This window comes from Cavia porcellus, unplaced genomic scaffold, assembly GCF_034190915.1.
Source record: "Cavia porcellus strain 051 isolate PalLab524CR breed Dunkin Hartley unplaced genomic scaffold, mCavPor4.1 scaffold_4, whole genome shotgun sequence".
Taxonomy (NCBI): Eukaryota; Metazoa; Chordata; class Mammalia; order Rodentia; family Caviidae; genus Cavia; species Cavia porcellus.
Window position 1 is genome coordinate 105,604,683 of NW_026947487.1, and position 24,597 is coordinate 105,629,279.

A 24,597-nucleotide genomic window follows, 5' to 3' on the forward strand; every position below is an offset into this window, starting at 1 on the left:
GTCTGCTTCCCCATCTCACCCTCTTCATATCTTGCATTCCAGGAGTATAGACCCTCCGGGGGCTCTTTCCTTCGCAGAGAGACAGGGCCTAGACCCATCCAGCATCCCCCGGCTCTTGGCCTAGTGCAAGGGCAGCCTTTGCTCTGCCACCAGACTGGGCAGCCATGTTTCTCAGCCACCACAGAACCATTTCCCACAGACCCAGCAAATAATGTCCTGAGAGCTGCCAGCAGCCCATATTGCAATGCATGGGAGAGCCAGCAAGCAAAATCCCTTATGTGAGTCGTGTCTTCTGGTGATGAGTTACCACTCCATCTGCCCACCACACCATGGGCAGGGGCAGCAGTGACTCCCTCCTGCATCCCCAGCATTCGGAGCACCATGGCACAGAGCTGGGTCTCTGAGTGAGGGAAGGACAATGAGAGGTGGCATCTGAGTGCCAGGTGTAGCCAACCTAGAGCAGGCCAGGTGCAGCTGGATTGGGTTAACAGGCAAAGGGCCTCAGGGGGACATGCCAGGCTGGCCTCAGGACTCCAGGAGAAGTGACACGGGCAGTGGAGGGTGAAGCACTGGCATGTTTCTTGCATTGAGAGAACTTTCGAGACTTCAAGGAGAAAATAGACCATACCTTCTCCCTCCCTCTTTTTTATAATTAAAATTGGCCTTTTTGAGGTCTGTAATCCAGCGTTTTTAGTATACACATAGTCCCCACCTGACGATGGTTCAGAATCAGTGTTTATTACTGTGGTGCAAAAGTAAAGCACATTCAGTAGAAGCCATATGTCAGACTTTAAATTTTGATCCTTTCCTGGGCTAGTAATAGGTAGTACAGTATTTTTAATGCTGGGCAGAAGCTAGTCAGCCCTGCAGTCACAGTCGTGGAGGGAAACACCTGACACTGTACAGTTACGGGTTGCTAAACTGTGGTGTTCAGCTGGGCATGGTGATACACACCTGTGATCTCAGCACTCAGGAGGCTGAGTTAGGAGGATCACTGCCAGTTTGAGGCCAGCTTGGGCTAAGTAGTGTTTTTAAAGCTGAACTGAACTAGATACTAGCAAGACCCTATTTATAAATAAATAAGTAAATAATAAATCAGCTGTGATGTTCCTTGAACTAAGTGAATTAAATGCATTTTCAACTAGGTTTTCAAATTACAGTGGCTTTATTGGGGCAGAACCTCATCATAAATTGAGGAGCATCTGTATTTACAAGGTTTTACAGCCATCACCAACATCTAATTTTAGAACATTTTGATCAGCCCCCAGGTAACCCCATTGTAGCTTTACGTTGACCTCATATTCACCATATTCCACCTAGCCCTGTGAGGGCTCCACCCACCCAGCTCTGTGGCACTTCCTCTGATCCAGGGATGAAGTCCTTTGTCACCATGGTAACTCGTGGCCTGGGCTTGGTATAGCCCAAGAAGAGACATAGTTATCCACCTAATCAGCTAATGTTCACTGGGGATCTCCAGGGTCCTAAGGGTGCATTTGTGAGTAGAACACATCTCCTGGGGACCCCTCAGATCCCTGCCTGGGACTGGAGAGGAGGCTCACAGGAAAGGGACTCACCAGCCTTGGACTGCAACTTCCTTCCTGTGTAGGCCCCCATCTGTGACCACGTAAGCCATACCTTCATTACACTTCTTTGAGCACTTTTACAGCTGTGAGCTTGGCTCTCACAGCTGGCAAGCCGCCCAGCTGTAGTCCGTAGATTCCTCCACCCCCTCCCCCACTGCAGGTGGCCATCTCTAACCTCACCTCTAGCAGGTCAGCTCAGCTTATCCCTCACCCTCTACTTGTCTCCCTAGGTCGTCCTGAAGGATCTGGAAGTGTTGGCAGAAATTGCTTCCTCCCCTGCAGGCCAGACGGATGAGCCAGGCCCAGCTGATGGCCCTGACCTCCGAGTCAGCCACTCAGAGCTTCAGGTGCCCACCCCCAGCAGAGGCAGCCTGCTGAACACTGCCAGTAAGTAAGGATTCTGGCCTCAGGGACCCCCAGAATGCCAGTTCGAGGTCTTGTCTAGACCACGGGAACCTTTTGAGCTTTTATTTGTGACTCTCCACATTCTGCCAGTGTAAGAGGGGGCAATGGGTTTCTTATCCCAACAGAAATCCTGGGAGGGGGCCCCTCCAGCAGCCCACCCAAAGAGAACCTCAAGGTTCCTTTCCCTTATCTTCCTGCACCTTTGATTCTTTTGAACCACTGACAAAGCACAAAAGCATCGGAGGGAGCTGATTGTCTTTCTTTACTTAGCAGAGTCTCCCCAGGCAGGAGTCCAGGGCCTTTAGTCTTTAGTATCACAGGTGGAAGAGGACAGAGGCAGCCATTTCCCCCTCACTGAGCAGCTCAGAATAGCTCAGCGTGGCAAGCCGCCCAGGCAGGAGACAGGGTAATTCAGACAGACTGTTTCTGGCCCGTCCTAGGAAGTGGAGGTGGCCAGGATGTTCTTCCTAATGCTCCCCCACCAGGTTCCATCCAGCGACCAGGCCGAACCTCTCCCTGGACTGCAGGCTCCCCAGCTCCTCCTCTCTCAGGCAGTCGCTACTTCACTGCAACCACGAGGTCTACAAGCAGTGCAGGCACAGGTGGTAGGGAAGTTGCCAGTGAATACTGGGTGTCTGCCGGGTATGTGTTTGTCTGCTAAGCCCCTCTTGACATCCAGGCGCCAGGTCCTCGCTAGCATTGCATCGGTCTGGTGGCCTTTGGTAGCAGTATCCCTCCTGCAGTTCCATGGTACTTTCCCAGGCCCAAAGAACTCCTGCCCCACCTCACTAAGAGCCACCTCAGCCCTTTTGGGCCAGAGACCAGGCTGAGTACCTGGGAGGTTTAGGGTGTCACCAGAGCCTCTTGGGCTTCAGTGCACTCCAGGATGTGCCCCGTGCCAGGACAGATCACAGAAGGCCCATGTGTTGAAATCACTGCCACAACCCAGAAAACCAGGAGCCCCAGCCCCACAACTGAGGCAAATGGAGCCCAGGCTGCAGGCTGCTGCCTGTGTGCGCTTGGTCGTGTCTGAGGTGTGGGAGGGAGTGAGCGGCTCCAGCACCCGCCTGGCTTCCTGTCCCGCTTCCCCAGGATGCCATCATTTCCTCTTTCGTGAGTTGTTTCCTCTGCCCCACGAGTGGCCATATCAGGGAAGCTGCTCCCACATCCTGACCCCAGGGTCCCTGCTGAGTCTCCCACCCCTGTCCCTCAGCCCAGAAGGTCATTCCTCATCAAGTGTCCCCAAGTCAGCACATGAGGGCCAACTCAACACCTCTGGGACAGCAAGGATGCCAAGGTTCAAATGTAGGGCACAGAACAGGAACTAGAGATGGAGAAGAATGGAAGCTCTTCCTCCGAGGGAATGGCGGCAAGGGGAGGACACTGAGGTGTCCACCTCCCCAGGAGACAGGTGCCCTGCTGTCTTGTCCCCCATCACATAGCAAACAGCTATGAACCCTTGCTCCTGGCCCCACCAAGGTGGGTAGATCCATGAGGCTGAGACAGTAGATTCTCCACCTGACCACTGGGCTGTCAGATTACTCACATCAGCCAGGGATGTGATCAGATTCACAGAAAAACAACAGAGCATGCCAGATGGGAAGGAATTCTGTCCTAGAAAGAACACCAAGGAAGTGCCTGGGGCCAGCAGTGCTTCTGGCTTCAGGAATGTGCAGCAGCGTGAGCCACAAGCTCTTAACCCAGGCCCATGTGAGTGCTTCAGGTTGTGACAACTCCATGTGTTCACACTCGTGGGCTCACAGCTGGTGTCGCATACTCCAAGCAGGTCTGTGATCTTAAAGGTTAAACTCAATCCTATAGCAAAAGACTGCGGGAAGCCAGGGTGCCCTTTCTCCTCTCTGGCCCCAGCTGCCTTGGGAGGAACACACTGGACACCACGGATGTGGGAGGTGATGTTTGGGTCAAAAAGCATGCAGGAAATGTTCACTCCTGCTGCCTGCCTCTCCCCAGAGTGCTTCTGCAGCACACAGGGGTCATTCTGTTTGTTTGTGCATGGCTGTGCATGTGGACAGAGGCCACAGGGCCTGCCCCCTTCCTGTCTGGATTCTGCTGCTCTCTGGCTCACCAGGGCACAGCACAAGAACCTGCATGTTGTGTCTCATAAAGGAAGATCATCCCACCCTCCGTGTAGGGACTTTCTAGAAGGCAAAGGAGGCAGGAAGCCGGGCCAACATGAAATTAGGGATCTCCAGGGAACCAAATGGCCCCACCTCCATGCTGGGTCTGTAAACTCAAATGGTGCAGATCAAACACAGCAGTGGGAAAATGAGACCCATCACACGCCTGGGTGGCTGCTGTGCTGGCCTAAATGTGCCACAGCAGTGGTCCCCAGGGCCCTGGAGGCAGATTTGCCCACATGGGATTTTCCCCTTGCCTGGTCTAGCATAAACATTTCTCCCTGCAGCAGAGAGGCCCAGTCTGGGCTCTCGCACCCTGCCCTCCTACCCCAGTCTCCTGTGGCACAGCTCCTTCTGTACCTTTTCTGCCCTCTCTGTGAGATTGAAGAAGACTGCAGACACCTTGCCAGGCTTTGGAAAGGGGACAGTATACAGGCCTGAAGGCTCACCCTAAGCCTGAGCTTGCATAGAAATCTTGGCAGGAGGGCTGGGGATTTAGCTCAGCAGCATAAGCGCCTACCTTGCAAGCAGGCAGTCGTGAATTCAATCCCTGGTACCGATAAAAAGGAAAAAGCCAAAAAAAAAAAAAAGAAAGAAATCTTGGCAGGAAAAGATTCCCTTGGATGGGTCCTGCTGTCCTCCTGGGATCTCGATGGCTCTGCAGCCAGAGAGGGAGAGAGAAGCTGGGTCTGAGGAGACCCAACAGCCTACCTCTGTGACCAAGCACAACAGCAGGGGACATCTAGTGCTGAAGGTCACCCGAGTACTGCTGCTGCACCTCCCCAACTCTCCTGTCTGCCATGGGACCATTCATGGTGGATAGAAACCACTGTGGCCACACAACCCTTGCAGGTTGGTTCCTGATCCCAGGTATTTCTACACCTGTCCCTGGAAGTGGGCAAAAATGAAATGTTCTTATTCAGTTTCGTCCCTTGCAGCCCAGGCCATTCTCGCCTGATGTCAGCAGCACCTTAACATCATCACGCAGAAATGAGTTCTAGAGGAAACCCAGAAAGCCATCTGTGATGTAGCAGTGATAACAGTGACTGGCAGCATGGGTGGCAGACTCATGGGACCCCATCCTGTGCTAAGCACTTCACACAGGAGGGCTCGAGTTCATTCCCTTGGCTGGGCATTGCACCGGGAGTTGGAACTGATCAAAGAGCTTGGTCTCCCAACTGTACAACTCGGGAACCCCATCCTTCTTGGCCCTGAAAGCTTGTACTACTTGAGGACAGGAGCAGTGAGCAGAATGTAGGTCCCAGCATAGCAGTTCCTGGAGAAGTCTCTCCTCTCTTCCTAGTGACTTCAGTGCCCCCTGATCTGGGCTCAGGCCACACAGTACCTCATTTCCTGTCCTGCAGCTGCCTCTCCACTTGCTGCAACCTTTGCTCTTTGAGCCTCAAGGCCCTTATCCCACACCCTTTCCCAGCCCCCAGGAGGCAGCAGAAGGGTTGATGGCACAGGTTTAGAAAGATCTGCGCCTGGGTGAGTGCCCTGCCTCAGCCCCATCTCCCTCTCCCCTATAATGGGTGCTAGGTGCTTGGTGAGCCAAATGTTCATGCTGTGGGGATGGTCTTGGCTTCCATCCGGGGCATTACAGGACCTCCCCAGTGCCTGGGCCACCTCCAGAACCCCTCTTCTGCCAGGCTGGCTCTGCTCAGTCCTCACGCTTGCTGAGGTCACGCTGATCATGGAACTGACATTGTTCTTTCTGCCTATGACTTAGAATCCTCCTGAGAAGGTTGTAACTTCTCAGTAGCCCAAAGCTGTCAGAAATGCAAACATTCATGCCACTCCCAGGCACATTTTATCAGGATCACCAGGTGATTTGCATGCCCATTCTAGGCCACAGAGACCATGTTTTACTCATCTCTCAGTCCCCAGCACATGGCACCAGCAGGGGTATGTACCCGCTTTTGAAATTCATTAAAATGAGAGAAGACAGGGATCAGTCACCACCATAAGCTGATGCTCACCAGCACACTGCCCCAAAAGGTTTCCCCTCATGCCCTGGCTGCCAAGCCCGTTGGCTGGCCTGAGCCACCTAGGGCCATCCTCCAGCACTGCGCTGGGCCCAGCCCTTGCTCTGCAGCAGCAGCATCTCTCTCCTGGTAGCAGGTTGTCGCTTGGCCTCTCTGTTACCCTGTCAGCTAGAAATCCCTCCCTGCGCTGACCCATTAGCTCCTGTCTTCCTCTGAACCAAGCAGCTGGACGCCTCTGGATGAGGCCCCCATTCCTGTCCTCAGGGACCTCAACTGGTTCACAGAGGAGAAAGTGATCCCCTCCTGGATTGGCTCCTCAGGGGGCCACGATGCTGCAGCTTTCTTCCATTTAGCTGGGGGGCTGCCCCAGCTGACCCCACTGAACAAACACCACACCCTCCAGGACACTGCTAGACCTCCCTTTCTCCCAGCCTTGATTCCGTGAGGAAGCTGCCTGTCTGTGGCCTGTCCTCCTTAGTCATGCCGCCCCTTCCATGGAGCACTTCCTGTGCCATGCACATGCTGCAGCCTTTCCACTGCATTGGCTCTCAGATGAGTGACCAGCCTTGGGAAAGTCTCACTGCCTTCACTGTCCTGCCAAGCAGCAGCAGAACCTGGTCCGATCTGGTTCCTCGGGCTCCTGAGTGCTCCAGGCAGCCACTGGCCCTTCTCTGGCACTTACAGGGCAGCAGATCCTGATGTCCACTCATAGGGGCTGAACCGACACATGGCCATGACCCCAGCAGGGACCGGGGTTGGGGGAGCAGAGCAGAACCTGGCTGTGCTTGAGCTGGATGGCTAATGTTTTCTCATCTGGTTCTGTTGAACTGTAACTCACGCTGTGTATTGAGACCAGAGCTATTTTTATCCTGACATGTAAGGTTTCTTCACGTCATAGCCACAAAACTCAATCCAAAACATCCCAGGGAAGGTTGTTTGTGAGACATTCTGTAGATTCTCATGTCGCCACATCAGGTTTCACTTAGCACCATCTGCGGGACTGGCTCCCCAGCCACCGCCCCACCAGCCTGGTTTTGTATACAAAGGGCTCCCCACAACATCTGTCTGCCCCTGGGCAGCAGGCTGTCACGCGAACTTCCTACCAGGGCCTAGTAGGCTCCTCACTTGCCCGAACCAGAAATGCAAAAAGATTTATTTGGCTGAGGGTATGCACTCTTGATCACACTCCATCCTCTGCAGGACCGAGATGGAAGTCTCACTCGTCTCTGCCTCTCAGAAAGACCCTCTGAGACACATAGCTAGGTGGTGCTCCCCTCCCCTCTCTGTTTGCCACCAGAGCAGCCTATCCACTATCCCAAATGGGCCCGCAAGACTGCGTTGTCAGGGGTGCTGCGAGCACAGCCCCTTAGCAGAGCTTTGGCTGCAGCTGTGCCCTGCCCCATTCATGAGCAGCCGCCAGCCCGGGGCCCTCTGAGGAACACAGTGTGCCAGCGGTGCAGAAGGATCAGCTAGAGCCTCAGGTAAATGAATGAATGGGGCCACTGGAGGCACTTGAGGTCTCCCCCAGGGGGAGAAAGCTGCAGGAAAGCGAATCCAGCACCGTTCCAAGGCTTTTATGGCTGGAGTCACCCTCCAGGCATCAGTTGTTCTCTCTCCACTTCATCTGCTCCTTCCGGGCCCAAAGCACTGGCTTAGAACCTCTTTTCTCAGGTTTCATCTCAAGCCAACTAGGCCTAAAGGCTGCCAAGGTCAGAAAAGTAGCTGAGCACAGGGAAAACTGAGGCTGACTGAGATCCTGCAGGGCCTCACTCTGTCTCTGTGAGCACTGCAACATCCCTCCTCCTTGTCCTGCCTCCCACCTTCTCCTTCTCTGAAGGACCCCCACCCATTCTTAGTTTTTCTCATTGCTGAGACAAAATACCCAACATCACATGTTACAGGAGGAAAGGTCTATTTCAGCTGAGTTTGTAGAAGTCTCAGTCCATACTTGGCTGGCTCCAAGGCAGGATGGCACATGACAGAGGGATGTGGAAGCAGCAACAGCAAGCCTTCCTTTCCCTTTTATCCCATCCAGGTTACAAGACTTGTGGGTGGTGCCACCCACACCCAGGATGGGCCTTCCCATTATCCACCCCCAGAACTATGCCAAACCAGTTCAATTAACTCAGTACCACACATGCATGATCCAGCCACCTCTGAAAAGCCCCACCTATGCATGAGCCTTTAAGGGAATATCTATAAACAAGCCATAACGGAGCGCCTCTCTTCCAGCTGTGGTCTTTCTGACATATGGCATCCTGGAAGATGGAAGGTCCTGCTGTTGATGGCTGCTCCCCTGGAGCTCCCATCACACCCTGGCTTTCTGTTAGCCAGGGGTCAGGGAAGGTGTGCCCCACAGCCCTCATCAGAGAGTGACTGGCTTCTTACTGTTTGTTGTCTAGACAGCAGGAGCATTGCAGGGCTGGCTGCAAAAGCTTTCCCTGCAGCCGTTGCACATTGCACTGTGAGGATGCAAATCACTTAATGGGGGTTCTCCTCCTCCTCCTCTTCTTCCTCTACCTCCTCCCTCCTTCCTTCCCCCCTACCCCAAGGGCCACTGTGCAGCCTGGGCGGGAGAAGCTGTTTTGGGCCCAGAGTGGAAGCTCAGGAGATCGGATGTGTGCAGAGCACCCCCAGGCGTTCTCTCCTGCTGTCCTCAGCCAGTCTGTCAGCTGAAGAGGGTGGTGGTCTCCCCACTGGGATGTGTGTTTTGGTGGATAGGGGGACACTGCAGTAGAACACTGAATTAGTCTCAGATCCCAAGTTTCCCCACTCAGACGTTTCCATATAGTCCCACAGCCCAAGACGTGTGAGAGTAGTCTGTCCTGTGCAGGGCTCCAGGATAGGAGAAGCCCTCGTTTTTGAGCACAGGCTGTGGCAGGCCCTAGGCCCAGTGCATTACATGTTTTCTCATTCAGTAGGTGCTCTTAGTGCCCCCACTTACAGATAAGGAAACTCAGGCCACCTTCAGTGCTTCCTACCACCCTGGGAGTCTGGAGCCCTTAGGTGTAGGTGGCTTCAGCCAAGGAGGATTTTTTTAATGGTTACTCCTCATGGTACCATCTTGGACCTTTTTTTCGATTTTTATTTTTATTAATACATGAATGCAATACATATGATTATGTTGATTATAAGGAGTTAGTACATGTGCATAGCACATCATAATTCTTTTTGCATCTCCTTTCCTTCCCCACCCTCCTTGTCCTCTGAAATACTTTAGAGCCTAAATAGCCCTAGACCTAAAAATGAGATGGGCAAAGGGTGCACACAGAAGAATAGGAAGGGGACAGGGACACATGGAATCCATACAAATGTGCAACTAGTAGAACCCTGAAGTTAAATAGGCCTCAGTCCCCATCTATGGAAGAAGTCTCTACTCCGCAGCCAGGCCGTCACTGGGCCTCTGAATTAATCTCTGAGGATGGGGTGAAGTGAGGCTACCTCAGCATTTGTATCTGCGACCACCTGTTCAGAGATCACCCCAGCAGGGCCTGGGGTAGCTCCATGAGAATGTGACATTTGATTCTGTAAATAGCCATTTCAGAGACACTCGGACCTTTCCATCCAAGCTGCCTCAGGCAGAGACCCCTGTCTTAGTTACTTTTCTGAGACAAAATACCTGCTGCCCAAAATTAAGGAAAGGTTTATTTAGCTCACAGTCTATAGAGGTTTCAGTCCATAATCCTGGCTCCAGGGCAAGGTGGTGTGGCAGAGGGCAACAAGCTGCTAGAACAGCAGAAGGGAGCTGGGGATTTAGCTCAGTGGTATTAGCGCCTGCCTGGCACACGCAAGATCATGAGTTCAATCCCTGGTACAAGAAAAAAAAAAGCAAAAGGGGAGGGAGGAGAGGGAGCAGGCCTCTTTCCCTCCCTTATATTGTATGCAGGGTACCCACCCGAGGATAGGTGTAACACTTACATAATCCCAGCACTGGACCATGAATTGATCACAAATTCTAGAAGTCCAGTCCCATGTCTGCATGAAGCTCTGAGGGGACATCCAGACACAAACCGTAACAACCCAGAACAGAGTCCAAACAGGAAGAAGTTCAATGAGGCCTGCTGTTGACTCTGCTCTGCACTCCACGCTCACTCCAGGTTCACTGGGGCTGCCTAGAGAGTCTCAGAGATGAGGGTAGTGGGTTTCAGACATGTGGCACCTGGTAAGGAATCCTCATAAAGTAACCCACAGCTGGGAGAAACCAGTCTGAAAAACACCTCTTTTGAGTTTCCAGCCACTTTCCTATAAGAACTAGAAGTGAGCTTGAGAGAAGTCTGAGCCTAGCTCAGAAGGCGGAACTGCTAGAGGAACATCTCACCAGTGGTACCCAAGAGCCTTGGGGGTTCCTTGGTGAGACTCCCTTCCAAGGCTCTGGACAGTTATGCACATTCTGCTTTCACACATTAGGCCAGTACTTCTGGCACTTGAGATGACCTCTCACAATCGGACTTGATCCTCAGAGAGTTTACATCTTGCTTACCTTTTGTTGATGCCTGTTCACCCTTTCATAGTGTGCGGAAGGCCACGTGAGTCCCACAAGACACCAGAACCATAGAGAGGCTGGAAGAAGTAAGCAGCTCAAGAAAAAAGATGCATTGGACTTAGTTAAAATTTAAAATTTTGTGAGACTGTGTGAGTAGCTCAGTGGTATAGCATTTGCCTGGCATGCAGAAGTCTGGGAGTTTCAATCCCCAGCACCACAACAGACAAAACAAAGTAATTAAATTCTGTGCTTCAAAAGGCACCATCAAAAAAGGGAAAATACAGCTCCATAGAATGGGAGAAAGCATTTACAAGTTACATACCTGAAAAGACACTTGTAACCAATACATGAGACTTGTAACCATTACAACTCAGTAAGACAAATAGCACAACTTAAAAATGGGCAAAGGAATTGAGTAGGCATCTCTCCAGAGAAGACATGCACATGGCTAGCAAACACACCCACATCATTAGTCATTAGAGAAATGCAAATCGAAACCACAATGAGGTACCACTTCCCATCCACTAGGACAGCTATAATCAGAAAGGCAGATAATAAATGTTGGCCAGGATGAGGAGAAATTGGAACCCTCCTACATTGCTAGTGGGAACATCGAATGGTACAGCCACTATGGAAAAAGGTCTGGCAATTCCTCAAATGTTAAATATAGAGTTGCCATATGAACCAGCAATCCCATTCCTTGGTAAATACCCAAGAGAAATGAAACCATGGCCCTGCAGGAAAAAACTTGCAAGTGAAATGTTCCCAATTGCATTATTCATACAATAACCAAAAAGTGCAAACAGCCATCATCTGATGAATGGATGACATATGGTATATCATATAATGGAACATTATTCAGTCATAAGAATGAAGAACTGGGGCTGGAGATTCAGCTTAGTGGGTATAATAGCACCTGCTGGCAAGCACAGGATCATGAGTTCAATCCCAGGTACCAAAACTAGTAAGATAAATGAGGAACTGATGCATATTATGAAGAGAGACCTTTAAATACACTGCATAAAGAAGCCATGTACTCTTAAGTTTCCATTTATATGTGTCCAGAATTGTGCAGAAGGGGCAAGAACAAAGAAACAAAGATCAGCGGTCTCCAGGGCCTGGAGCAGATGAGAACAGGACAGTAGAATTTCTTTTGAGAGTGATTAGAATATTCCAGAATAAGTGCTGATTACAGCTTTATGAATATTCTGAAAAAGCTCCGAATTACACACTTTGAAAGGGTGCACTTTATGGCAGATGGCTATAATCTCAGTGAAGCTGGTGTTCCTCCAAAGATTCCCTGATAGTATGTTGGACAGACTAAATGACTGCCATCTCTGTTCATTTCTTTGCGACTTTTGTCGTCAAGGTCAGCGTGCATCAGAAAGGAAGGGATGAGTTGGGCATCTGGACACACCATGCCGGGACCATCCAAGCATCCCGTCAGCCTTTCCCTTCTCCTACAGTGCTGGACGCCTCACTGAGCGCACAGGAGGGGCGCAGGTTGAACGGTTGGCAGTCACCGGCCCTCAGCATATTTTCAGCTCGGACCCATGTCAGAGGGGCCACTGCATTTCCTGTTACAAAGCCAGCTTAGGACTCTGAAGGTGTTCAGAGCACCATGCTAAAAGAGCATCTTTTCCTGAAGATGAGGAAGAAAGGATGTTTGCCTTCCAAATGTTAGGTGAAGATTAGAACATTTCACACAATTCGGTGCTTGTTGTCTTTAACTCAGTGGGTGTGCTCACCATTTATTTTTTTTCTCACTTAAAACTGGAGAGAGAGTTTGGCTTCTGCCTCTCAGGGATTTGCTGGTTCTGTTAACCACTGAGAGTGTGTGCCTGGCTTATCCTGCTGTTCTCTTTGACTTGTCATTGTCCTCTCCTGGCCAGGTATACCCAAGTGTCCCATTTATTGGGCTAATGAGTAGAAGACTGTTTTTGTTTTCAATATCATAGCACTAGCAAAGTCTTTTCCTTTTTTATCGGTACCGGGGATCGAACTCACAACTGCCTGCTTGCAAAGCAGGTGCTTATGCCGCTGAGCTAAATCCCTAGCCCCCAAAGTCTTAACATGTAAGAGAGGTTCACTGTGTAGTTTGGGGTTGAATGGAGGAGTAGACAGATAAATGGGTATTTTTACAGGAAGCAAAACATGCTTCCTATATGTCCTCAACACACTGGCCTGGTCCTTACTTTTTTTCTTTCAAACCATGGCCCTTTATTCAAGATTTTCTCATTCATTTCACACAGCATCTCTCTCTCTCTCTCTGTCTCTGTCTCTGCCTCTGTCTCTGTCTCTCTCTCTCACACACGCACACACACACACATTTAAGGTGTTTACAATTTATTGTATTCTGTATGGGTTTCATCACCCTGTAGGCACATAATCAGAATAAATTCTGACCCTCTTCCTTTCTCTGCAGGTACCAAAGGCTTAGAATGCTCTCCTTCCACTCCCACCATGAACTCCTACTTTTATAAGTTCATGATCAACCTTCTGCAGAGGTTCAGCAGTGAACGGAAGCTCCTGGAGGTCAGAGGCCCCTTCATCATCAGGTCAGCCCCACACGCGCCTCTGCTTCCCCGCAGAGCCGTGGCTTTGTGCTTTGCACCACACTAGGTATCAAAGCAGCCATCTGCTCTGTCTTACCTCTCTCCTTTTCCTGACCTTGATATTTGTTCTTATAAGAACTAAAGAAGATTCCAGCTGCATACCAGGTTGCCAATGCTCCCAGCGTGAGGCAGGACATTGTAGAAATTTCTGTAAAACAACTGAATTATCTTTTTGCTTGATGAAATACTGGTTCCCCTTCAGATGAAATGTCCTCTTCCCCCAAATACCCACTGTCAGCCTCTGGAAAGGAAAGTAGGGACACCAGATGGAACATGATACAGGCCAGTGCTGGGGACCCTGTGGGGCTGGTGCCATCAGCTTCTTGAATTGTCTAAGCCCAAACCTATTGGTCCTAGGGCAGCAGCCTGAGGGACTCAGGCCTCGAGCACTGTCAGCAGTGGGCAGCATGCCTTTGTGTCATGCTCAGCTCCAAGAGCAGGGACATCAGAAGCATGAGCCAGCGTCAGCTTCAGGTTAACGACAGCTAGCTCAGGAGCACAGATTTCTCCAGCCTCCGCAGTAAAGCAGGTAGAGATTTCCAGCATAATCCTCATGGCCCCATGTGTGCGCCAGCAGTGATCCTCAGCCCGCATGTTAGATCCCTGGAGAGCCTTCAAAAGACACTTGGGCCTCCCTTGTGGCCAGGGAAATCAGACCTTCAGGATAGTGGACTAAAGGGGTCCAGAAATCTTGGGGAGCAGACAACTCAAGACCTCAAAGGTCAGTGAGTTGTAGAGCTTTAATGCAGGAAAGCAAGTGGAGAGCTCACAGTGCTGTAAATCAAAGAGCAAGGGAAAAGGGGCCCAGCTCGGTGGATTGTACCAAGGACTGGGGTCGCCAGCCCAGAGGTCACAAGGAACGTTGTCAGGGCCTGAGCAGAGAAGGATACCACTTGGCTGATTTGAAAGATGGCTGTGTTGATGGAGAGAATGGGTCATAGAGGGGCTAAGGTTGACAGAATCAGTTTAACACCATTGTCCCTGCGGGACTGGCAGCTTGTCAGGGTGGGACGCAGCAAAGAAACTGGGATTCTTAGGAGGTCCATTTCCTGGGGGCTGGTTGCTGGAGAGAGTGTGGGGGAAGTGAGTCTGGGGTAACATGCAGGTCCCTGGTTCGAACCGCTGGGTGGGTGGTGGCACTGGTCCCTGAGGTAGGAGCCCTGAGAGAATAGTCGGACATGAGGAAGGTCACACGTTTGAGTTTGAACTGCTTTGGGGACATCAAAAGAAAGAAGATGAAGAAGCGGTTTGGTGCCCCTGGCTCTTGAAAGGGAAGATCCGAGTTGCAAATCTGGAAATTGATGTTATAGTCTTCCAGTCAACAGATACTTACCAACACCAGTGCTGGCATTCCAGGTGGTTCTCCTTGTGGAGCTTTCATTTTTAGGAGTACGAGGAGGCTAAGTGAGAAGGCAAGGGGTCTGGGGCCCAGCCATAAGGAGCTCCAGTATGCAAAGGCAGGGGAAGGAAGGAGAAGCCAGAAGAAGAGGCTGAGAAGGCCCAGGAGGCAGAAGGAAGGGAGGAAACAGGAAGCTGGCAGGAGGCAGCGAGGGACACTGAGGCCCACGGGGTCTGCTGTGCCTCAGGAGGAGCTGCAGGATGGGGGTTAGGAAAGGGAGGGGTGGGGAGAGATTTGATCTGGAAGCTGGCCTGCAAGGGGAAGGAGCAGGGAGTTGAGGGCACTCTGAGAGCTGGACCAAAGGATTGCATCGCAGGAGAGCACAGAAAGAAAAGCTGTGCCTGGTGGCAGACACCTATAATACCAGCACTTGGGAAGCTGAGACAGAAGGGTTCCCTTGACTTTGAGGCCAGGCTGGGCTTTGTAGTGAGTTCAATGCCAGCTTGAACTACATAGTGAGACCCTGTCTCAAAAACCAAACAAAGGCAAAGGAAAGAAAAGTAGGGAAAGGAGGGGGAAGAGAGGGATGGAGGGCGAATAGCAAGACCACAGCAAGAAGGAGATTCTGATGGTCTGGACCCCCCACAAGTTTGTCCCATGGGCATGGGAAGTATCACCACCTTCTTCCTTCTCTGAGCTCTTACCCAGCTGTTCCCCACCTCAGGACCCACCCTAGCATCCAACGGGGAGGAGGCGGCTGGGTTTGCATGAGGAGACCTCTGGGTCATCCCACTTCTCTGTGTCGTGGCCTCCTTCCCTGCTGATGGTTTTAAAGAGGGGTCCGCTGGTGGGATGTACAGGCTGCCTCCATGAAGGCACAGGCCTGAGAGAACGCAGTGAGTGGTTTCACAACCTCACGCTGCTCCTCTCACCGCTAATGGTGACCCCTGAGAAGGAGAGGAGATGCTCCTACAAATGAGCTAGCGGCCATTATCTGTGCAGTTGTGTGTTCAGCACAAGCCTGAGAGGGAGACAGAGGCATCCAGAGGTCTTGGAGACAGATATCTACTGGGGCTCTTGGCATTGACTCAGACGTGTGATTTCCCGGAGGACCTGGGAGCCTCTTCTGTCTCCCCACACAGCTCCCTCAGGCTGCATCATGCTATGGAGTCAGGGATAGGAATGGGACTCCCCAGCCGCAGCCAGGCCTGGGTGGCCGGACCTCAGTGCCCACATGGCAGATGTAACATTTAGGTGTGTGTTAAGGTTCAGGAAACTTAAGGCTGCAAAACCCTCCTGGTCTCTCAGCCAGCCTCACAGGGCCTTCCCGTGGTTGCAGGGAGCTGAGGCCAAGCCCACATGTGGCAGGAAGGTGAGATGTGAGGGGAAGGGTGCAGGGAGGAGGCCAACACAGACCCCAGCCCTGCCCCACCACCTGCACCCCTTCCCTGAACCTGCGGAAGAGCATGATCTCTGGAATCAGACTGGGGTTCAAACCCCAGTTCCTCCCATTACAGCTATGTTGCCTGTTTCCAAGCTCTTCCTGTTTTGTGCATGAAACAGAGCTGCTCATAGTGCTGTTCTGAGTTGGGTTAAGCAAGATAAGGGGTTCTGGGGCCAGGGCTGATGAAGGGGAGCTGTTGTCCAGCCTCATGACATGGCTTTGGCTTTCTCCTCCCCCGGTGGTCTGTGGGGAGGGAAATCCAGACCAGAGTGAGAGATAATCAAACCTTGTGTGCCGAGAGCCAGCACTGCTACCCTGGCGCCCAGGGCACCCACCAGCACCCTTCCCGGCCCCGCTAAACCAACTCTGCCCAGAGTAGGTGTCGGTGTGCTTTGCAGCCCTCCAGTCTCTTCCCACCCTCCATGCTAATGCAGGCAGAACAAGCCCAGGCCTTGTCTGCCTGTGAACCACCCCACTTATACTCGGGAGAAAAGGAGAGGAGGGAAAAAAGCCAGCCTCTTTGATAAGCTGTGATATGAACTCCAGCGTAACCCAACAGCTGTGATCTTTACAAGCCTGCTTCTGTGCTGGGAAGTAGCAAGTCTGAAGACTCTCCACGCTGCCTGCCAACACGGCCCTCTGGCCAGCGTCCTTTGGCTCCATCAACTGTGCATTTTTCCCCTCCTCTTCCTCCCTGCTGCCTTGCAAAGAGCACTTGCCAGAGAATGCTTTCATTTTTAATGAGCCACTGTGCACTGTGAATGCAAGGGCTGGGACCCAACCGCCCAGCTGATGATGGGTGAGTCTCCAGCACCCTCCGGGGAAAGGGGGCGCCCCTGAGATGAAACAGGCATCTGGAGGGGATGAGCCAGGACCCAAATGGGAAAGGAATAAGCGATCATGGGACTTCCTTCCCGATACCCCCAGCCCAGAGAAGCCCTACACAAGGTTTTTAGTTCATTCTGGTGTCCTGCTGTCCCTCTCCTGATGGAGACAGACATGATAGCCTCTCCTCTTGGGCAAATGCTCAGACGGTCCCTAAACGTCCCCCACTCACACTGCTCCCCCCCTGCCCCCCCAGAATTTTGGGTTTGCAGAAGAGCCCTTTGGCGGGGAGAGAAGGGAACAGGTGAAGAGGGGAGTTGATTGGCCGTTCAGGCGGGCAGTGGGCAGGGCAGCAACTAGAAACGAGTTGTTTGTAATTGTGGGGACTAAACAGGAGGACATTGGGAGAAGCAGCTCTTTCATGCATTAACTGGGAAATTCCACTTTGCTATACTAGACTTCTATAGCCCCCTCAGGCTGACCCCTCCTGAGGCAGGTTCCCTCCCACACCCTGGAATCTCTCAATTTCCCAGTCTCTGGAACACCCACCTCTGCCTGTGAATCTTTGCACATGCCTTGCCTGCCAGGGGCAGTGGCCAGTCCCTGGTAGATTGTGTTGAGGCTAATGGCAGGCAAAGCCGAGAGCAGTGTGTGAAGTCTAGCTGCCCTGATTAAGCGGACATCTCAGAAAAGCATGCCTTGCCCCAGGCCTCAGCTTACAAGACAGCGGCTGAGAGACCTACTCCACTTTGCCTCCCCTCATCCTTTTAATGGTCACATTCGTTAGCTCAGGATAAAAATAAACTGCTGTGGCAAATGCTCACCAACCTGAGTCTGTGTGCTAAGAGGGTGCCTGACCCTCCTCCCCAGAATGCAGACAATCTCAAGCTTTGAGATTGATTAGGTCTGCCCATTGGGGTAAGGAGCAGGTATCTTCCTTCTCAGAGGAAGCTTCTCTTCTCACCCACTTTAATTGAGCTCGGCCCAGCTCCTTGTGTGAAGCTTCCCCCAGTTGCTTGGGGATGGGGGGCAAGGCTGTGCCCTTTTGTTTCAGTAGAGACAGCAAAGAAGAGGATGTGGCAGAAGCCACTTTGCACAACCAGCCCTTGGCTTCTGATCCGCTAATTGGATACAACCTGTGGGAATGTGAAAGTCAGGGAGGCCTGATCATCTGACACAAAGGACCACCTTGCAAGGAATAGTATTCAGAGACCCTACCCTGCTCTGCATGCCTGTTACTCCCTAATCCATGGCAAAGTAGACCAGCATCCCAGTACCTCACAGAACTGTCTGAGATGGGGCCCTCCCACCCCTCGCTGACCCAGGATGGAAGGGGGGCCAAGTATCCTGGGGCCAGGGCTGGCTTTGCTCTGCCCCCTCCAGGCAGCCCCCACACCACCACACTCCCAGGCACTCCCAGAGAGAGGGCCGTCTTCTGGCAAATGGAAACCACATGTGATGGGCCTTATTCGGCCAGGCTGGCATTAATTAGGTCCTCCCAGGGCCTGGAGCAGGAGGGGACCTGGGCGGGGGCTGCACAGTATGTTCTGGGAGCTTCAAAAGGCAGCACCCCCATGTTTCAAGGGTCCAAGCACTTTGAGCAGGTTAGTCATAAGTGAACTTGATAGAAAGAAGACACATGGCCTTCAAGGTGACTCAAGAAGCCAGCTGTAGTAGAAAGGACAAGACGGGGTTGATGGGAAAGCCACTCACCTCCAAGCTGCCCCTCACAGGGTATGTGGCCTTGGACTCATCACCACTGGACACCTTGGCCCCTTCTAGCCTCACACTTTGAGCACAAGCTCTGGAGTCTGCACACTTGAGGGGTATTGCACTGCCCCAGCCCCGAGCTCAGGTGGCCGGCAGGGCTGGGGAAGCAATTGTCTGGAACTGTTTTAAGGGACTAAGAACTTGATAGCAAATGTCTTTGTAAGCTTGAGAGCTTGTTTCCATATGGAACCTGCAGTACTCCCTGAATCTGACTATTTATACATTACCTAAGGATGCCAGAAAACTTGGAAAGCTTTGACACTGGTAACTCAGACAGCTTGGTGAATTAGCATATAGCTAAAGTGTATCATAATGTAGCCTCTTCTTGACAAGCAGCAGGTTTGGAACTGGCCCCTAAAAATCATTTTTCACCATCTTACCTCTTTGGGAAAGGGCTGCATCTGAGTCCGTACAGACAACTGTACACCCTTGGATAGCCTCCAAGTGCTCACCAACTCCTGGAAATGATACAGGAAATGATGTAGGACCTCCAAATGATATAAGGGAAATAATATAACTCTCAACTTGCGAGATGTCTGATACGCTGTGTTTGTGTTCCCCCAATGGAAGAATGAGTTAATTCTAAGAACAAAGGAAGTTGAGAATAGGAAAAATTTATTGAGGGGGAGGCACAGCTCGAGAGAGAGAGAGAGAGAAAGAGACAGAGAGACAGAGAGAGAGAGAGAGACAGGAGGGACCTCGAGGGGGTTGTCAAGGAGCCCTCTTTTCAGGGGAAGTTTTACAGAACACAACCACATGGGTTAGCTGTGATTTACCAATCGGATTACAAGTATAGCTGCTTAGGTAATAATTGATCCAGTGGGCAAGCCACATAGCAAGTGTACATGGAAAGAACCAAGAACTTTTCAGAAAGAGATGAGTCCAAGGGTCTTGATCACCCACTGAGGTGACTTGATGTCTAGCTAGACTCTATTAGACCAGGTGATACTGCTTACCTTAGGCCTGGTCATTCCATCTTTATCTAGAGACCTGGCCTCCAATGGATACGCCTCTGGCCACAGTTGTAATGAGTTTTCATCTTCAGCCTGACTCTCTCAAGCGCCCAGCGCTATCTGATTACCTGTAATATTTCTGCCTAACTAAGTTGTCTGTAACAGGAAAAACAGCTACGGCACGTGTGTGTCCTGTCCATCCACTGTGCAGTGCATTGCTCAGGACGCGCTTCCTTGTATCCTGGGGTCAATTCAGCACATTTCTTAGGACTGCCTGGTGAAGTTCTCTTTGCCCTTCAAGGGATCGCTTTCAGCTGATAGGCACTGAGATGGCAGAACCCCCACAGCTAAGCCCCATTAGGATGATACCCAGAAGGGTCTCTAGCACATGCATTTGTGGCCTGGGTGTGGTGGCACGTGCCTGTAATCCCAGCACTCAGGAGCCTGAGGCAGAGAGATCCAGGAGTTCAGGGTCAGGATCCTATATAGCCAGATCTTGCCTCCAGAACAAGTCACAATACACATGCATTTCTGAAAGACCTAGCCCAGCTGCCCCTTCCACACAGGAGAGACACTATCTTGGAGCATGGGTAATGGTGGTTCTTGGAGGGACCTGGCCTGGCAGAACTGTGAAAGGGTGCTATACAGGCCAAATGCCTTCTACAGGCTGGGACAGCCCCCAAGATCCGAAGCGGACAGTGGAACTTTCTATAAGAGCTTACTGCTTGCCCAGTCAGGAAGCAGCTTTGGGTCTGTTCCTGTCCTCACCATGGCTATCTTATCTCTGAATACCCCAACAGCAACAGAGCATTCGCCCCAGCTGCTACCCCAGGGTTTGGGATATGCTCTGTAGAGTGCTTAACAGCTACCCAGGGCCCCAGAGCTGCGGTTCCCCACCAGCCCCAGGTCTTGGATGTGAAGAAGAAAAGGCGATGGCCAGGGCAGCAAGAGGGTGTGGTGTGAGCACTGGCACCGTGGGCCTTGCCCACCCCGCCTGCCTGGCTCCTGCCGGCAGTGTGGAATGCAGAGATCTGCGCATCCTTCCCTTCCTCCTCCTTGGCCTGTCACTTCGCAGCCAGCTTCTGGTCTCCGTCTTGCTTGCGCCACCATCTCCTCCGCCCTCGCTGGCATTTTGACAGTGAATGCCTCTCTCGGTCAGAGCCTCCCTCTAACTCTTGCTCAAGAATGACGTCCTACCCCTCCTTCCGGCCGATCTGATTCCCTCCTGGGCGAGCATACTCGCACGCCTCCTCTGTGTTGGCCCTGCTGGTTTTGAAGCCAAGCTAAGATGGATTCAGGTGAAATCAGGGCAGCTGTTCTTTTTCCCCAGCCCTCCCGGGGAGCTGCAAGGTATGGCTGAGCCTGGGTGCCTGCTCCTGCCTTCTGGAAGCTGCTTCCTCAAGGACTAAGTTTTTCCCTCTTGATCTGTCGCTCTCTCCCCTTCTCTGCTCCCTCAGAAAGAGCGACTCATTCCCAGTCAGCCCTGGTCAGGTCTGCAGTCGCCTGCCCTGCTCCGGCCAGCCTTGTGCCCGCGTTTTGGCCATCACTAAACTTGCGGCTTTGGGTAGGGTCTGACCCTAGGTTGTTGGCTTGCGATCCGTCCTTCCCAGGTGAAGGAAGGACTCCTGGCCCTTCCTGCTGCTTTGCAGGCCCAGGCTTGACTTGATTTCAACGTGGTTTTGCCATCTCTTTGGTAAAGCTACCTTAATTTGTTTTTTTAAAGTGGTACTAGAAACTGAATTCAGCTCTCATAGTTTTCCTCACGATAGCCTGCCCTGCTTTCTCCGGGGTGTTCTTTTATCTTTTTTCTTCTCTCTCTCATACTCACCCCACCCTTACTCTGCAGAGCCAGTTTTTCCCTCACCCTTCATTTTTGCTTTTTCAAATAAACTTTGCCACTGAACAAAAGAACCCAAGGCCTTTGCACTGAACTATATCCTCAACCCTTTATTTTGAGACAGAACCTCGATAAGCTACCCAGGCATACTTGAACTTGCAACCTTCCTGCCTCAGCCTTCCAGAGTGCTGGGGTTACAGGTATATATCACCATGCCCAGCCCCCTCCCTGTCTTAACCACACAGCATGCTTTCTGCTTCAGTGCTACAGATCTGGGGGGCATGGCAGCCTTCCCTGCCTCTGTGCCACTACACCTCTTTGTGGGTACACATTTAAAGAGCAGTGTATATAAATCATGTGGGCACTGTGGCTCAGCTAACTTTCACTAATTTTCACTAGAATGAGTGCTCAAATCTATAAATAGAATGGTTCTGGCACCAGGAGGCCCCCTGCTCCTCTCCCAGGTAGCCCTGTCCTGACTTCCAGAGCTTCTCCTGAGCTTGCTTGTACTTGGTTTTAAACTTTACAGAAGTGCAGTCACACAGTTTGTGCCGTTACAGAGATCCTGGCTTCTTTTGGTCCATATTGCATTTGTAAGATTCCCCCGTGTTGGCCGTACCCTAGTTCACATTTCCGTGGAAGACTCTACTTTTTGAAGATGCTATGATTTATTTACCCACCCAGGCACAGATGGGCATGTGGGTTGTTTTCAGTCTGGCTCTGTTATGAATAATGTTGCTTGAACACACTTGCGCGTGTCTTTTACACATAGACATGTTTCTGTCAGGTACACAGCTAGGAATTGTGGGGCTGGCAAGTGAACAGCTGGGGGATGCTGCCCAGGTTGCTTGTACCAACTTCCACTCACGTTAGGAAAGCAGGAGATCCAGGTGTGGCACATCTGCCCTCATGCTTGCGAGCCTCAGTCTTCAGGTTCAGCCATCCTTACAGGTGTGCATGTTAACTCACACTCCTTGACGACTAATGAAGTTGGGCAGCTTTGCATAGCCTTTTGCCTTTTTGATATCCTTTGCAACAAGCCTGTTTGTTATTTTCCCATTGGATTTTCCAACTGATTTGTGGAAGTTTTTTGTATATTTTGGATTTGAGTCTTTCCCAACTACATATATTATAATTGGCTTCTCTGAGGTTTGTGTTATCATTATCACTGTGTTCATGGTGTCCATTGATTTTTTTTTTCTTTTTTGTCTTTTTCGTTTTTATCGGTACCAGGGATCGAACTCACGACTGCCTGCTTGCAAGGCAGGCACTTACGCCGCTGAGCTAAATCCCCAGCCCCGGTGTCCACTGATTTTTAATGTAGTCCAGGTGGTCACTTCTGTGTAGTTGGTTTTTTGTTCATTTGTTTGTTTTGGTGCTTTTTCCGGGAATTAGGAGCTCCTGGGAGCATACCCCGGAGTTGCCTGTTCCCAGTTAATATTTTAATATTTGTTAAGCATTCCCAGTGAGCAACGCCCCAAGCCCAATCGTCCTGAAACCCAGATTTGCTATTTCTTAGCTTTGGACAGGGTCTTGAGGACCACGTATAATGATACCTCAGTTCTCAAACACTTCTGTTGGCAGTTTGCAAACTCTGCATTTGTGACAGACACAAACACAAAACGCAGCCATCATCCCCAAAATTGTAAAACATATTAAGTTTGTAAACCGAAGTACCACAGTCATCTGTCAGCCTTGTTGTTTTGGTCTCTTTTAAGTCACAGAGACATGGCTGTCACATCATGTGACTATCACATCTCTGCATGTTGTGGCCCACTGTGGGAAGCTGTGATTGGCCCAGAGAGGTCCTGTGTCCCTTGGTGGGGATGGCAGTGGCAGGCTGGGTTTTGAGGGTCCTGCGAGTGGCAGCCTTGACAGACACTGCATAGCATAGGGAAAAGGGCTTGCTCTTACGGTGACATGCTGGGCAGTCCAGCCAGGGCCACCCCATGGCTACCTTTCTGTGTTTCTTTTTGTACTTCATGTAGGGAGTGGGGTTCTGAGAGTTGAATTTAGGCCCTCGCAAGGCATTATATGTTTCTCTTTTGACAGCACTGGAGATGGAGCCCCAGACTTTGTACCATGCTAGGCAGGTGCTTTACCACTGAGCCATTAAATGTAGACCTGAGTCCCAGCGTCCCCTCTTCCTCTGTGTCCTCTCCCACCTGCGGACCTGCGCTTCTTCAGGACTGCCCATTCCACACCCTGGATGGCAGATGACAGAAAACCAATTCTCAGCTTCACATTAAAAAAATAAATCATAAACCAAGCATGCTAGTGTACACCAGTAATCCCAGCACTTGGGAGGCTGAGGCAGGAGGATTGTCGTAAGTTCAAGGCCAGCCTGAACTACATAGTGAGACCCTGTCTGAGATGGATGGATGGATGGACAGATATAGATAGATTGGTCTGTCAGAATGGACAGGGTCGTGTCATGAAGTACGCAAAGCCCATGACTAGAGCCCGCCCAGTCTCCCTCTCTCCACCTCCACAGTTGGCTGCCTTTGCTCCTCTATCAGCCCCATTCTTGAATAGGCCACCTGCTATGTGGCACTGTGGCTCATTCCTTTCAGCACCCCACCCTTTAGCAGCTGTTCTGGGCTTGTCTCATCAGGCCTATCCAGGTGGTCAGAAAAGGCCTGTCCAATGCCCAACTGTAGGGTCATGTGCCCACCTTTGGATGGAGGAATCCTGTGTTCTCCCTCAGGTGCAGAAGGTCCTGTGCCCGCCTTCAGGTACAGGAAGAGAAGCCATTACCTGAAAAACTAGAGTTCAAGGCAGTGGACACAGGAGGCAGACCACATGAGTATCCCCCCTTGCCCTGCCCGGACTAGGGCCATTGTGGTGCTGGCAGGAGGGTCTCTCCCTAGCTCTCTCCAGGGGCGCAGGGGAGGGTGAAGGAACCTGTATGACCCAGTGACCTTCTCAGAGACCACCTGAGAGCAAACAGTGAGGACGTAGCCGTCAGCAACACTGCGCTTGCCAGAGACTAGCGGTGTCAGGGCTGGCAGAACAGACCTTCTTCCTTGTCGTGTGGGGTGCTAGGCGTGCTCACAGCCCAGCACCTCCCAGCAGGGCCTTCTTGGTCCCCTCTCCACACATGGGGCCCACAGAGCCTTGATTGAAGAGCAACCAGGATAGTCTCAGACATACTGCAGCCTCCTGTGGCCTTAGGGATCACCAGAGCTCTTAAACACGGGAAGAAAACAAGGCCCTCATT

The 24,597-nt window shown here is 51.5% G+C and overlaps 1 protein-coding gene across 3 annotated transcripts in view; it reads left to right on the forward strand.

The window, feature by feature from the left end:
• Window positions 1-24,597, forward strand: part of Vac14 (VAC14 component of PIKFYVE complex) — a 102,031-nt gene that overhangs the window by 50,885 nt on the left and 26,549 nt on the right. For all 3 annotated transcript variants that reach the window (XM_063247638.1, XM_063247636.1, XM_063247637.1), the window contains exons 13-14: window positions 1,814-1,970; window positions 13,020-13,152. In XM_063247638.1, coding sequence (XP_063103708.1) covers window positions 1,814-1,970; window positions 13,020-13,152 — 290 coding nt within the window. The remainder of the gene's footprint in view (window positions 1-1,813; window positions 1,971-13,019; window positions 13,153-24,597) is intronic.